The following is a 14,026-nucleotide window of genomic DNA, read 5'->3' on the forward strand; positions in this document are numbered from 1 at the left end:
TTGTTTTTCGGAAAAAGAAACAAGCATGCATGTGAACCTGTCACCTAAATGTCTGCAAAGCTATTATGGTATTTTTATGCTTTAGTACAGTCCAAAAATTACTTTCAGCAACTTCAGATCATGTCTTGTTGAGAATAAGTGTGCTATTACTTTTCTTGATAAAAAGTTTGAATCTTCTCATATTGTGCTTAAAGTTTATGCTCCTCGCTGCTAGTGTGAAAGCAACGTGTCAATCTTTGATTCAGTAAACTCAAAAATAGTTCCTTCTTTGCTCAGAACGTTGACAGCAGTTTTACCACATCTAACAGACTCAGATCCTATCAGATCCCTCATCGTCTTGTCATTGGAGTCGCTACGTGTATCAGCCTGTTCATTCTGCAACCTCCGATTGCAAACAGCACATAGAGATTAGATGAAGCCTTTAGGAATTCAGCGCTGTTGATATGATGCTATTGTCCCTGCACTGTCATAAGTAAGCAACTAGGGAAGATGGTGTTAACACGCCTTTGACAGACAGATTATTTCTACATCAATAAAACCTCCGCATTGACGGATGACTGCGCAAAAGAATCTGCAATAGATTTTATCTACAGAAAGATCTAGACCATCCTAGATCTCTGAGGATTATAACACAAAGGCACATTGTCTTTACATCTTTCCATATGCTTATGTAGTCATTCATATCTAGGACAGATTGCTCACACAGCGCAGTATATATCATAGCAGTTGGTTGTTAATTGTATCTCGTTTCAGTGTTTTGATGTGCTCATGGCACCATGTAATGCACTTTTGAAATAGGTTGAACATTCGGTTTAAAACGAATGACATGCACTATTGTAAACATTCCTGGTTAAACAACCACTGAATATGAATGTCAACTCAAGCGAAGTGTTTTGGCAGATTTTTACATCAGATTTGCCTCTTTGTCAAGCAGTTGGAGCATCAATGCAAACTATTCATCACTCCATAAATATCAGCAAACTCCGTGAAATGCTTTGACAAACCCATACTCTTTAGTGTTGATTTATCTCCTATTTTAAAAAGGGCTTCTGTTGCCAAACATATAGAGAGCTTTGAGCTGCCTATGTAAACAGCATAATACAGTATGCAATCCCAGAATGCATTGTAATGAGCTCAGTGGATGTTCAAGTGTGAATTTCAATTAAGTTAAAATTAAATATTTAACTCAATATTTACATGTGCTGTGCATTTGTATGCTTATTAGAGTAGTGCATCAGTAGTTTAGCAACATGTGGATGTCAAACAAGCTAACTATGCCTGGAAGAATCCAGTGACAGGAAACAACAACAACAACAACAAAACTTGTGACAAGAGTTTTTACTGTTAACTAAACCTAAAATGATATCAATTATTTTGGTAATTTAAATAAAGCTGAAAAAAAAGAAAAAAGAAAAACATAAATGAAAACATTAACTTAAAAAATTAAAATTAAAATTGCCTTGGCAAATAATTGACATAAAATAATATAGGTTTAAGTAGTAAAACTAAATAAATTAAAGCTCAATAGAAATATAAATCAAACTAAAATTACTAAGTATGAACTGATAAAATGTTTATCTTGAATGCAATATAAGTCAGATAAAAAGCTTCTTTTGGCAAATGCATAAATGTTAAACTAAAATGTTAAACTAAAATTAAATGAAAAAAACTAATATCAAAATGAACACTAAAAATATTTAACCAAATAAAAAATATTAAAAATACTATAATAGTATATAAATAAATACTATAACACTGATTTATTAGGAAATAAAAGTAGGCTGCATTTTAAAAAAAAGGTGATTATTTCTTAACTTTTATGTTTGCCGTCCAGTAGCCTGTTTCATTCCTTGTCTCAACAATCAGGTGAAGTATGAGGTAATATTTACTCATATTGAATCATAGCAACCATTCCATTGGCATTCACTCTTGAGTTTGACACTTATTTTTGTTCTGGCTCATTTGCTGTATTATTAATAACAGACTCTTTCACTGTAAGTCAAAGAATATTTGATGAAGTACATGTCAGCTCTGTTCCTCCAGCAATATTGTCAGACTTCAAACAATCTGTTAACTGATGAGCTTTATGTTACATTACTCCTGCGGTTTCCCCATACAATATATCTGCTGGAGATCAGAGTGCTGTGTGTTTCTTCTGCGAGATAATTGAGAAGAGCAGAAATTACCGTAAAATTGACATAAACCAACCATAATTGACTACATTCTCAGTTAAGAAAAGGAAATGAACTCAATGAACTGCTAAATATTCCTGGAGGAAAAACCATGAGAAAGCATTCTAGTGCAAAATTTATTTTGTGTTTGTGTATAAAATAGCTTATATCATTTGGCTTCTTCAAGATTCTTATTGATTATCTTATATAGTCTTATTGCACTACTTTACAACTTTTCTTGCACTGCCTCATTAACACGTAAAGTGACAGATCACAGTTTTTTTTTTTTAACATCCCTAAAAAAGATTTTTAGATGCTGTTCACTTTATTCAAACAATTCATTTTGATTTAACACTATTGTATCAGTTTTCTCATTTAAAAGTGATTGCGCCTGATTGTTAAACTGACTTGAAATGGTTAGTTTTTGGCTTAAGACAAGTTGATAGGCTGTTTTCATTTTGGGGGGGGGGGGGGCCCTTCAATTAGCTCAAAATAAACTTTACAATATTAGAAAATAAAGAGACTTATTAATGTTTAATGTCCTTTTTTTTAATTTAGACATAAAAACTTAATTAAGTTGTGTCCATATAACTTCAGTTGAGTTCTTTGTTTTATTTTTGAGTGACAAAATACTACTTTAGTGGCATTGATGAAAAACCTTTAAAATCAATGGAAACTTTATATTCTACACTCTCAAAAAAAAGTACAAAAGTTGTCACTGGGGCGGTACCTTTTCAAAAGGCACACCTTTGTACCTAAACAATCCATATTGGTACCTTAAAGGTACATATTAGTACCTGAAGTGTACATATTAGTATCTAAAAGGTACAAAGTGTACCTTTTGAAAAGGTACCACCCCAGTGACAGCATTTGTACCTTTTTTGCTGAGAGTGTACAAAAGGAAAAATGTTTCTTTAGATTATGAAAATGTTATTCACACTAAGAAAACTATGGTTCTTTTAATAACGGTTCACTGAAGGGTTCTTTGAGGAACCAAAAATGGTTCTTCAATGACATTGGTGCAAAAAAAATTTTGAACCTTTATTTTTCCCCAATAATAAACCTCCATAGAAGAAAAACAATGTTCAAATCGAAGAACACAATAAAAAATGGCAGATGAGTAGAAACGTGTAGAGTGTAGACTTTGTCATAAAATTCTGTTCATTCAAAAGTAAAAAAAGCATGGGCCTGAGGGTGGGGTCTTTTGATTTGGGGTCTTTTGTGTGCAGCGTGCATCAGACGGTCAGTAAACAGACTGTGGTGTCCGTGGGTGTGAGGCTGAGACTATAGTCTAAAATCTACACATCATGTCAACAGCCTACGGTGGCAAAAGCATGCTAATGATGCTTAATGATGACGGCCCCACTGGATATAATAGCTGTTTAGGTTCTGCTGAGGCTGTTGGGGAATTTAAATGACTCTGCATTGGTCATGTTGTTCTGAGGGTAACTTCCAGACCTCCACAGATTAATTTTGAGCCTGCATTCTCCTCAACAAAGGGCTTCAATTATTGATACACCATTTACTTTCTCTGTATATAAACAAACAAAAACAGAATCTTCTCCATATACCAAACAGTCAGTCAGTGCATGATTTGTTTTTTTCATATTACATCTTTTGTTATTATTAATGTTTTCACTGTCACCTTTGATCAATTTAATGCATCCTTGATGAATAAAACTATTAATTTCTTTCCAAAAAGTCTCAAAGTCAGCCGTTGATTTGTTCCATTTTTGCAGAATATGATTTTATCTAATCAAAATCTATTCGGTCTAATAAATCTCCCAGTAAGATCAGTGGATCAAACTCAGGTATCATTTAAAATGTAGATAAAAAGTTTAATTAAATATTTTAAATGTCTATTATGAAACTGCACAATGAATAATAAGTGATAAAGTCCTTATTTGACAATCAAAGCAAGTCTGGTGTCATTGTGATTGCATTAAACAATCACAATTTACCATATTTTTCCCCGGGCGCCGCAGCATAAAATGGCTGCCCACTGCTCCGGGTGTGTGTTCACAGTGTGTGTGTGTGTTCACTGCTCTGTGTGTGTGCACTACGGATGGGTTAAATGCAGAGCACGAATTCTGAGTATGGGTCACCATACTTGGCTGAATGTCACGTCACTTTCACTTTCACTTTCATATTTAAAATCAATTCCAGAGAAATTTCCATCTAAAATCAGCACAGAAAATAAAGAAAAAAGTTCCATGTGTGCCAATCAAACATGTTCAAAGGGCCATGTGTGAATATAAATGTGACTTCCAATATTAGCTCCAAAGGAAAGAATGAGAGGATGGAAGGAATGCTGGACAGAAAGGAGAGAGGCAAGACCTCCACTTTGATCACTGGCCCATAGGAGCACCCGAATACGGACACGGCTCCACAACTCCCGAGGAATGCAGTTTCAAATGCCTCCTTTGCACCTCCCCGTCTCAGCTCTCTCTCTCCTCTCAGACCCCAGCAGCTGTACTAATAATTCTTATATATATATATGTATATATATATATATATATATATATATATATATATATATATATATAATGTTCTGTGATTATTTACTCACCCACGTTTTTCTAAACTTGTATGTTGTTATATTTCCATGGAATGAAAATCTTCACACAGTTTTTTTCCTACCCAGTGGGCACCTTGATATCAGTCTGAAGTCAAATATTAGTCAAGACATGATCAAGATGCTGTAACATCATTTTAAATTCAGTTTGGATGGCAACTTCTTCCAGTGATAATTGGGTGAAAACAGGAAGTTCACACACTGAAACGGGTTTAATGTATACGTTTACATCAAATCAATGCCATGTCAATGGTTTGATTAGTATATTTGACCAGTATTTATTTCATTTCTTTTTTTATGTCTTTTCATCATCAGTTGGCAGTTATCAAATTGTGCCACTTCTAAATGTTTTTGGCAATATTAATATTGTTAAATCATGTTTTAACCAAGTTTCTGTTATTAGAATTTTGTGCCATTTTTTATACTTTTTATCAGTGGCATTTTTGACTTCAGTGTGAGTTATGCCACTTACATTGTTCACAGATTTTAATTTTTTTAAAACTTGTTTTATAGGTTTTGAGGCTAAAATTACCAATCTTGTTTTGCTTTTACATAAATGTTTTGCATAAGTCTAAATAAGAAGCAGTCATTTTAACTTCACACTCGAACATCTGACAACATGAATGGTTTACTCTCAAACCTCTTTTTGTAATACGATTTGATTGAAACGTGTGTTTAAAACCAGTGCCACTTACTGATATTCTGTTATCTAATACAAAGACCCTCCGACATTTTAAAGTGTGGCTTAAGTGTGTAAATAATTATGTTTGTCCCTATATTTTCAGAAATATATTTGTTGGTGCTGCTTTAAAATACCTTCACGCTCGACTTTGGCCGTGAAAGGGTTACAGTAGCGTCGGCCCGCCAGGAAATGACGCGACCCAATCACGGCGCGCGGTGTTCGACGGGGGCGCGTGACGTCAACAGGCGTCATGCTGGGATTGGAATGCTACAATGTAACAATCGCAACTGGACGCTTCAGATTAAAGCGCTGGAATGTAGCGTTGTGTCGGCGTCGCAAACGCGCTGTGAATGTAGCGAGGAATAGAAAAACGTGTCGGTTTGTAATGTTTTTACGAGGGGTTACAAAACAACGGCACGACTGTAAAGACAACCAGCCTTTGGAGGATTTGTCAGAGGAAAATATGTGAGAATACACGGATCTGTGGGGATTTATCCGCTCGGGAAGTTTGTGACAGGGTCTTTCTGACTCACGCGCATCACATGAGATCCAGCTCTTGGACATTTCTCTGACCGCTTCTGCCGTTTGTGATTTCTCCAAGCTGGATTTGAAGAAGTCTTCTCTGAAAGTACTTTCTGGTGGTTTTCATTGATCCAGGACAGTCCCGATGGCCAGCAGGCTTCGGGTGTCATCTGTCAGGAGTTTAGATGCTGTCTAATGTGAACCAGGCACCGGAGAGGAGAGAGCTAGATCCATAAAAAGGGTTTAAGGTTAAGTCGCCCACATGCTCTGGATTTGGGATTGGAATCACACGGTGGAAGTTGAGAGCATCAAATCCCTGCAGGTCTGTGGAAGATGCTGTCCTGCAGGAGTTGAGACCTTTGCATTCATCAGCAACCAGCTCCATCTGGATCTAAGGACACATGCAGGCCAAAAAACGCTATTTAATTCTGTTCTCTGCAGGTGTGAGCCTCATTCTCCTCTTTTACCTGCAGGGACCAGCTTCCAAAAGGACTCCAAACCGAGGGGATGACCCCCATCCACACTGGCCCCACTTCTCAGACCCCTTACGTGCTTTTATTCCGTGGGATCAGACCGAAACGGAGGACTACAATGTCCGCGTTTCTCCGAGACACAAAAGAGATGACAACTCCGGAGCTTCCAAGTGCAGAATGGACTCCTGCTTTGACTTCTCCTTGTGCAGGAGGAACGGCTTCAAAGTCTACGTCTACCCTCAACAGAAAGGTGAGAAGATCTCAGAAAGCTACCAAAACATCTTATCCTCCATCGAGGGCTCCAGATTCTACACGACTGACCCGGGACAGGCTTGTCTCTTTGTTTTGAACCTTGACACCCTGGACCGAGACCAGCTGTCTCCTCAGTACGTCCACAACCTCAAAACTAAGATCCAGAACCTGAACCTGTGGAATAACGGGAGGAACCACCTGATCTTTAACCTGTACTCAGGCACATGGCCAGATTACACGGAGGATTTGGGGTTTGATATCGGACAAGCCATGTTGGCCAAAGCCAGCATCAGCACAGAGAACTTCAGACCCAATTTTGACATCTCCATCCCCTTGTTCTCCAAAGATCACCCCCGGACTGGAGGAGAAAGGGGGTATTTAAAATACAACACCATCCCTCCCTTTAGGAAATATGTGCTGGTTTTTAAAGGCAAGCGCTATCTGACTGGGATTGGATCTGATACCAGGAATGCGCTTTATCACATCCATAATGCTGAAGACGTGGTTCTCCTCACCACGTGCAAACATGGCAAAGACTGGCAGAAACATAAAGATGCTCGCTGCGACAAGGACAATGCTGAATATGACAGGTAAGAACAGATGGATTTCTTCTGTCAAAAATGCTGACACATTATATATCCTAAATATTGTTATGTTATGCTAAACAGATCAGCAGATAATGTGCAATGGCCCTAAAAAGTATTTGCACACTTAGAATTTATGAATGCCATTGGAGTAAATAACAAAATGTCAACAGCACGTGATATTAATGTTAAATAGAGATTTATAATTAATTTAATTTAAATTTTATATTTGATGTTTAATTTTTAAAACCAAAACATTTAAAAAAAGACATTGTTTTTATGACATCCATTCTATTATAGACATATTAAAGATGTTTTAGAGACTTATTAAATAAATTAATACTCATAATTAAATTTACATTTTATATTTTATTTTTTATGTTTTTAAACCAAAACATTTCATAAAAGATGTTCTTTTTATGCCTTTTATGTGGAAAAATGTAGGTTTTTTTTGTTAAATACTTTGTTGGAATATTGTGCACATGCTCTTTCTTTCAAATAAGTGTTACTTGATTTGATATTTTGTAATCAAATGCAGTTCCATTCAATCCATAACACTTTTGGGGGCCACTGTATGTGTGATACAGTGTGATACACAATATGAATGATCTTTTAACTATTCAAATATATTTTAATAATCTGTTAAGAATTCAAATAAATAATCAAACAATCATTTCATATTTCAATCATACCATTTATTATAACGTGTTATCAAGACATATTTGCTGTCATTCTGGTGGAAAAAACACTGAAAATTGTGTTGCATCCTGAAATGCTCATCTTGCACCAGAAATCAGTTTGTTTCAGATTGTAAAAAAACTATTTTTTTCTAAAGCAATGGTTTTTAAACCCTAAGCTGATGCTTATCGTAACATATAATTTCCAATTGAAGTGCACATGAAAAAGCTGCTCTGGCTTTGATGCATTAAGATGTACCATTCGTAGGAAGCAAAAGCTTTCAGTGTGTATGACATAACCCTGAATGCTCCCAGAATATCTATACCGCACGCAATCAGGATATATCCCAAATGTGTTTGTCAGTACATCTGTGTTACGCTGTTTTATCTGTTTGCATCGGAACTAGGATTGCAATAAACATTATGCCATGTGCTTTGACTTTCCCCCCTCGATTATTATTACGCCTCTTTGATCCGAGTGGCAGGTGTTAAGAAGTCAAACTCTTGCATCTCCTTTAATACGCTGTTGAACAAACAGTGATCTTCGTCTCTGTCGTGGGTGCCTCGGGCCCTGGTTTCCTGCTGTTTTTTTTCCCCGGTGGCTGCGGCGCTCGGTGGGACGGGGACTGGGGGCTCTGAAGGATTAGTGGAAACAATGCCCCTGGTGCCAGTGGGGGGAAAGCAGCCTTTCCCTCTGTTTAAACAGACGTTTCCCAGAACCCACTCCATCACCCAGGAAAGCCTGTGTCCCGGCTGACCTCTCGTCTCTGGCAGCATGACCTCCGTGTCAACCCGCCTACCAACAGGCTGTTCTGGGTGACTTGAAGAGATACTCACATGCCACTCACACAGTTAACAACATAACCCTGCCGAAACACAGCTGTGTGCTTCAGCAGTCATGCACTTAACAGTGAGACGTCTCTGAAATATTATTCACCCTTTGAATTTGGTGTGGATGGTGGTTAACTGGGATAGTTTTTTTTTTTAAATGGTTTGATGCTAATATCTAGCTAGATGGCAGGATGGCTGATGTACACTGAAAAAGAGTTTAGGTATAAACAATTTTCACTTAGAAATTTTACAGAAAAATATAAATAGCACATTGAAATAAACATGACATTTTGAAGTAGAAAAAAATATATATGTAAGTATGTATGAAAAGTTAATTGGAGTGTGTTCTAGAAGAAAATACTATTTTAGTCTTTCTTAATTTTATATTTTATTCAGTTTGTTGCTTGTCATTTCTTTGCAATATTTCAGAAATTTACTTGCAATTTCTGAGCAAAGATGGTTTCTTAAGTAAATCCTACACCAGTTTTTATAAGTAATTTTTTACATATCTCTCATTTTCTAATGTCAAATGAGATGTATGTAATTCTGAAGTAAAATAAACACTTATTTTAAGCAATATTTATTCTGAATGGTATATTTTCAGTTGACAGGGTTGATTTTGGAATTGATGCATGGGAAAAAAATCAGTCAAGCTGCCGTGATTATTAGCATCTCAGATTGGCTGAAATTTGGCTGAATAATAAGTCTACCACCATTTGAAAACAAAATATTTCTATAATTGTCAGATTTCTGTTGTCACTTTTTGAAGTTCATCTTAAAAGCATATAAAATGGTAAATGTTCCTTTTCAACTCAATCTTAAAAAGAAAAACCCTCTCAAGATCACAAATTACAATTATTTTACCATGGGTAAGCAGTGTTTTTTGGGCATAATGTGAAGCTGAATGCATAAAATAACCTTAACTCTGGTGAAATCATTGTAAAACATGGTGTTATTGATTTACGTTTTATAAACACACCTGTGTTTATAAACAGTTACCTTCTGCAGTACATACTGTAGATGGATCAGTATAGTTTCTGTGTTACAGTTGTGTTTAAAGTGGTGTAGAGACAGTTTCAGAATTACCCACATGTGTTTTGATATTGGGTGCAAGAACAGTAGTGGAAAGGTTTTTCAGTTTTTAACGTATTTTTATGTTGTTTTTATGCAGGGAGAACCATTTGCAAATGTTGATGTCATTTATACTTGCAAGTTACTCCTAGATTTGCATTCAGGAGTTGTTGTGATTGAAATCCACCCATACTTCTTAAAAACTACTTGTTAAAACATGTGACATTAATATTCATATGAACCAAATTCACTTTGATCATGGAGTTGCAATGTAGTAAACGTCTTTTGACATCCTGAGGGCAAATGACTCAAACATTTAAAGCAAAATTTTCGCACACTTGGTTGCATTGAAGCTTTCAGTATGGACCATTTTCCTCAAAGTGCCGTATGACAACTTTGAAAAATGCATGGCGTATTTCCATTGGAGGCGGATGTTCGTTCCGTTCTCATTTCAAGCATGTAGCCATAGGCCTTCTCTCAGCTTGCGCTCTACGAGGAAGGATGCTGAAGTTGTTGAACATGACCGTTCTTGTGAATCTGAAATGCTGACGGCTCTGGCGCTGAATAATTGATCAGATGTGTTTTATTCATGTTATGTTTTTTCTCCGCTTGAAATTTTCAGGGTGTTCATGAATTATTCATGAGCACAAAATCATCTGCATCGTTCCTGTCCAGGATTTCAGATTTGCTCATGAAAGATTATGAAACAAAATGAATAGCCTGAAATTGACCAAATTGAACTGCATGGGTTGTATTGTTTTTGAAGGTATTTTCATGCAGTTATTGTGCACATGAGTCTTTAAAAGAATAGTTCACCTAAAAATGAAAATTTGATTAAAATGTACTTAACCCCAGGCATACAAGATGTAGATGAGTTTGTTAACATGACTTACTCACAATGGATCCTCTTCATTGAATGGGTGCCGTCAGGATGAGAGTTCTGTATCCATAATACTGCTTTTTTCCAGCGAAAGAGTCATCTCGTCTGAATCAGGAGAGAAATCTGCACAGATCAAGCTCAATTTACAAGTGAAAACAGTCCAAAACAGTTCTAAACAAATATGTGGGTGGTTTTTGATGTGAGAGGAGGACAAGTGATTTTATTTCACTGGAGGAAGCGTTACTATGTATTATTGACTGGTATTTTGACCAGAAGCAGTGGTTTGAAATTTTAAAATCTTAATTATGGATTTGTTTCATACAAACACACAGCTTTTCACTTCACAAGATGTTAATTGATGGACTGGAGTGGTGTGGATTATTGTTGTCTTTATCAGTTGTTTGGACTCTCATTCTGACGGCACCCATTCACTGCAGAGTATCCATTGATGAGCAAGTGATGTAAATTGATGCTAAACTTCTCCAAATCCAAAATGTAATGTCTGTTCCTGTGTAGCTTTCTGAAAGTCATCAAATAAATAGCTCTGCTCTACAGAAACTAGGAAGATTGATTAGAAAGGGTTGAGTTTGGGTGTTCCCACGGATGTAAAAAACAAAGCACAATATACTTGATGATCTTCCCAGAAGTTGTCTTGCTCAGGCCGTGTGCCTGTTGAACCGCTCGCTATAATCTGATTGTCGAGTGCTTGTTTCGAAGGAACTTGGACACTGGTTGATGACAATGCTTGTTCGGTTACATAACCTTGGATTTACTCTGGTGCCCTGTTATCACAGCTAATCATCTTAAACCAATCCCAATCCTTTATTAAGCTGCTTCTTCATTGGGGCTCTGAGGAAGTCTATGCTGTCATTGACAAAAGAAAATGACACCGGGACCGACAGCTGACGTACATATGCAGTTGTTAGTGAATAAACCCGTCTGCTGCTTCGTGTTGGTTGGTGCAACTCATTAGTTTCTTGTCTTTTTTGAATAAATAAAAAAAGAAAAAACACTTTACTTGAAGCCATTGTGTATAATGCATTATAAAGAGTTGTCATGTGTTTTAATGCACTAAATGTGTAACACTGAATAGATAATGTTGTATAAGTGGTTATAATTATTTGTGAGATCATACAATGCATTACAAGGTGCATAATTAATGCATTAAAGATACTTAAAGATTTCAAATAAAGGGTTACCGAAATTTTTGTTGTTTAAATCTGTTTGAAAAATCAATTAGTTGATGGTTTGTCTAAACAAGTTGACTATTTTTGTGAAAATTTTCTTGAAATTATTGTAGAAAAAAGTGAATTAGGATGTAGAGGCATTGCTTTAAAGAGGACGAATTTAAAAACACAACTTCTCAATTTTAGCGTACTCACAATCCAGCATGTTTTAACTCATGTACATTTAGCTCATGTACTTGCAAATTAAACGTAGTCGCAATGGACACAACAGTGCTGTCTGTGGTAAAATAAGATGGAAGTAATGCTCTCCCATTTTCACTGCCTATTATATGGAAAATCCAGCCTTTATCTGTCACTAATAACAGGGAAGTTGTGATTGTCTCGATTCAGCCACTAAAAACACCAGCCGTGCAAAACGTCACAAGTCTGTTCTCGATGTTGAGATTTGAACAGTTCGTCTAAGCTTCTGTTTACATGGATTTGATTTAACTGTATTTAGACTTTGTGTCACTGAATAAAGTGACAGTTGTGAGCCTCATGTTAGTTTTCTTTGTATTGCAAGATTATAATAAGTTTTTTTGCATACAGTGTTTTGTTTTTTTGTTTTTGGTGATGCTTCTGTCATGAAGAGTGCATTCACATACTAATTTAAGAGTGCCACAAAAAAATTATTCAGCCCTTATTCAGTGTTTATTTTATTGTTAATTTCATATTCATGGACTGAAATGTCTTAACCTTTGTATTAGTTTTTTCTAGTTAGAGGAATGGTCTGCTTGATTTTGTCAAAAATGTGTAATGCAAAGAGTAAAATACAGTAAAAATGTTAAAATAAAATATATTTCTGAAATTAATACAGTTTGATGGAATCTATTTGTTTTATGAACTTTAATTTTACATTTAAATTTAATTAAAATTATTTAATTAAATGAAATTTTAAAATGAAATTTATGTAATTAATCAAATGTATGATTTATCAAATTTAAGCTTAAATTTTATTGAATTTTTTATTAATTTTTTTATGTCATTAAATTACATTTTATTTATTTTCTGTCTGTTTGTTTTTATTATTATTATTTTATTTTTTTGGCGACTTCATGGGGGGGGGAAAGTGCATGAAAATCACAGAAATATTCAATATATTGTACAGATATTGATTTTCTTTAAAGTGTTCTCAAGCATATGTATAAGCCAGATTTTCCAGCGATTTTCCATTAATTCCAGTCATACATATCAATGATGCAGTTTTTTATAACTTGAGTTAGTCACACTTATGACCTTTAAATTAATATTAAATTTGGTCTGATATTTTTGGCTTTTGTATTCAAGAATTTTGCAAGTATCATTTGACTTTTATCTCATTTGTCTAAATATATAATCTCTGATTTTTTTTTACAGTCTCTTCTTTTTGCTTTCTCACAGCAGATCTGTACTTCTTCCAGAGCTTTACCCGTGTTATTGTGTCCTCTCTATAAAGGAAGTACTAATTTGAAGGCTCTTGTCTCACTTCTGTAATGCAGATTTGACTACTTTCACCCACACGAGCAGCTGTAATTATGTACTCAGGCTCTGCAGCAGCTTTAATAAGATAGCACGTTTCAGCAGAAAGCAGACTATTCACAAATCAACGGCTTCTCCACTTCTTCCTCGCTGCTTAATTACGACCCAAGTATCTCACAAACTCTGGAGATCGTAATATACTGGGATATGAAAACGTTTTGGTGAGAGCATTCAGTTGGCGATGATAATAAAACATTCCCCTTTATTAATCAAAACCCTGTTGATAAGAACATCGCCAAGCGTCTTTAAGAGCTTGTATATGAGTGTCGTGATTAATTATAAACCTCTCAAATTAAGCCGTAAGCTCAATAAGTTGAGAACATCATTGTTCTCGTTGTAGCCTCTCGTATTTTAGTTTTTGTAGTCAGTCATGGTTTCAGTTTGAAGCATGAACGAATGAGTGAATGAGTTTTGCATGGGCAGACATCATTAAAATCGAGTCTGATATGTTTCTTTTTCAGTTATTTTTGAAGGACTTGATTCATGTGTTGGATGTGGCTCAGTTTAGCTCTGTTAGTGGTGTTGTCATTACATGGTAACATGAACGTATTATTCACAGGCTGA

At 35.7% G+C, this 14,026-nt stretch overlaps 1 protein-coding gene across 1 annotated transcript in view; it reads left to right on the forward strand.

Moving 5' to 3' along the window:
- The first annotated feature begins 5,642 nt into the window (after window positions 1–5,642).
- Window positions 5,643–14,026, forward strand: part of LOC109102354 (exostosin-1a) — a 54,764-nt gene continuing 46,380 nt past the window's right edge. The window contains exon 1 of the mRNA XM_042741720.1: window positions 5,643–7,265. Within this exon, the coding sequence (XP_042597654.1) occupies window positions 6,352–7,265 (914 nt within the window). The 5' untranslated portion in view covers window positions 5,643–6,351. The remainder of the gene's footprint in view (window positions 7,266–14,026) is intronic.

Source organism: Cyprinus carpio, chromosome B16, assembly GCF_018340385.1.
Source record: "Cyprinus carpio isolate SPL01 chromosome B16, ASM1834038v1, whole genome shotgun sequence".
NCBI lineage: Eukaryota > Metazoa > Chordata > Actinopteri > Cypriniformes > Cyprinidae > Cyprinus > Cyprinus carpio.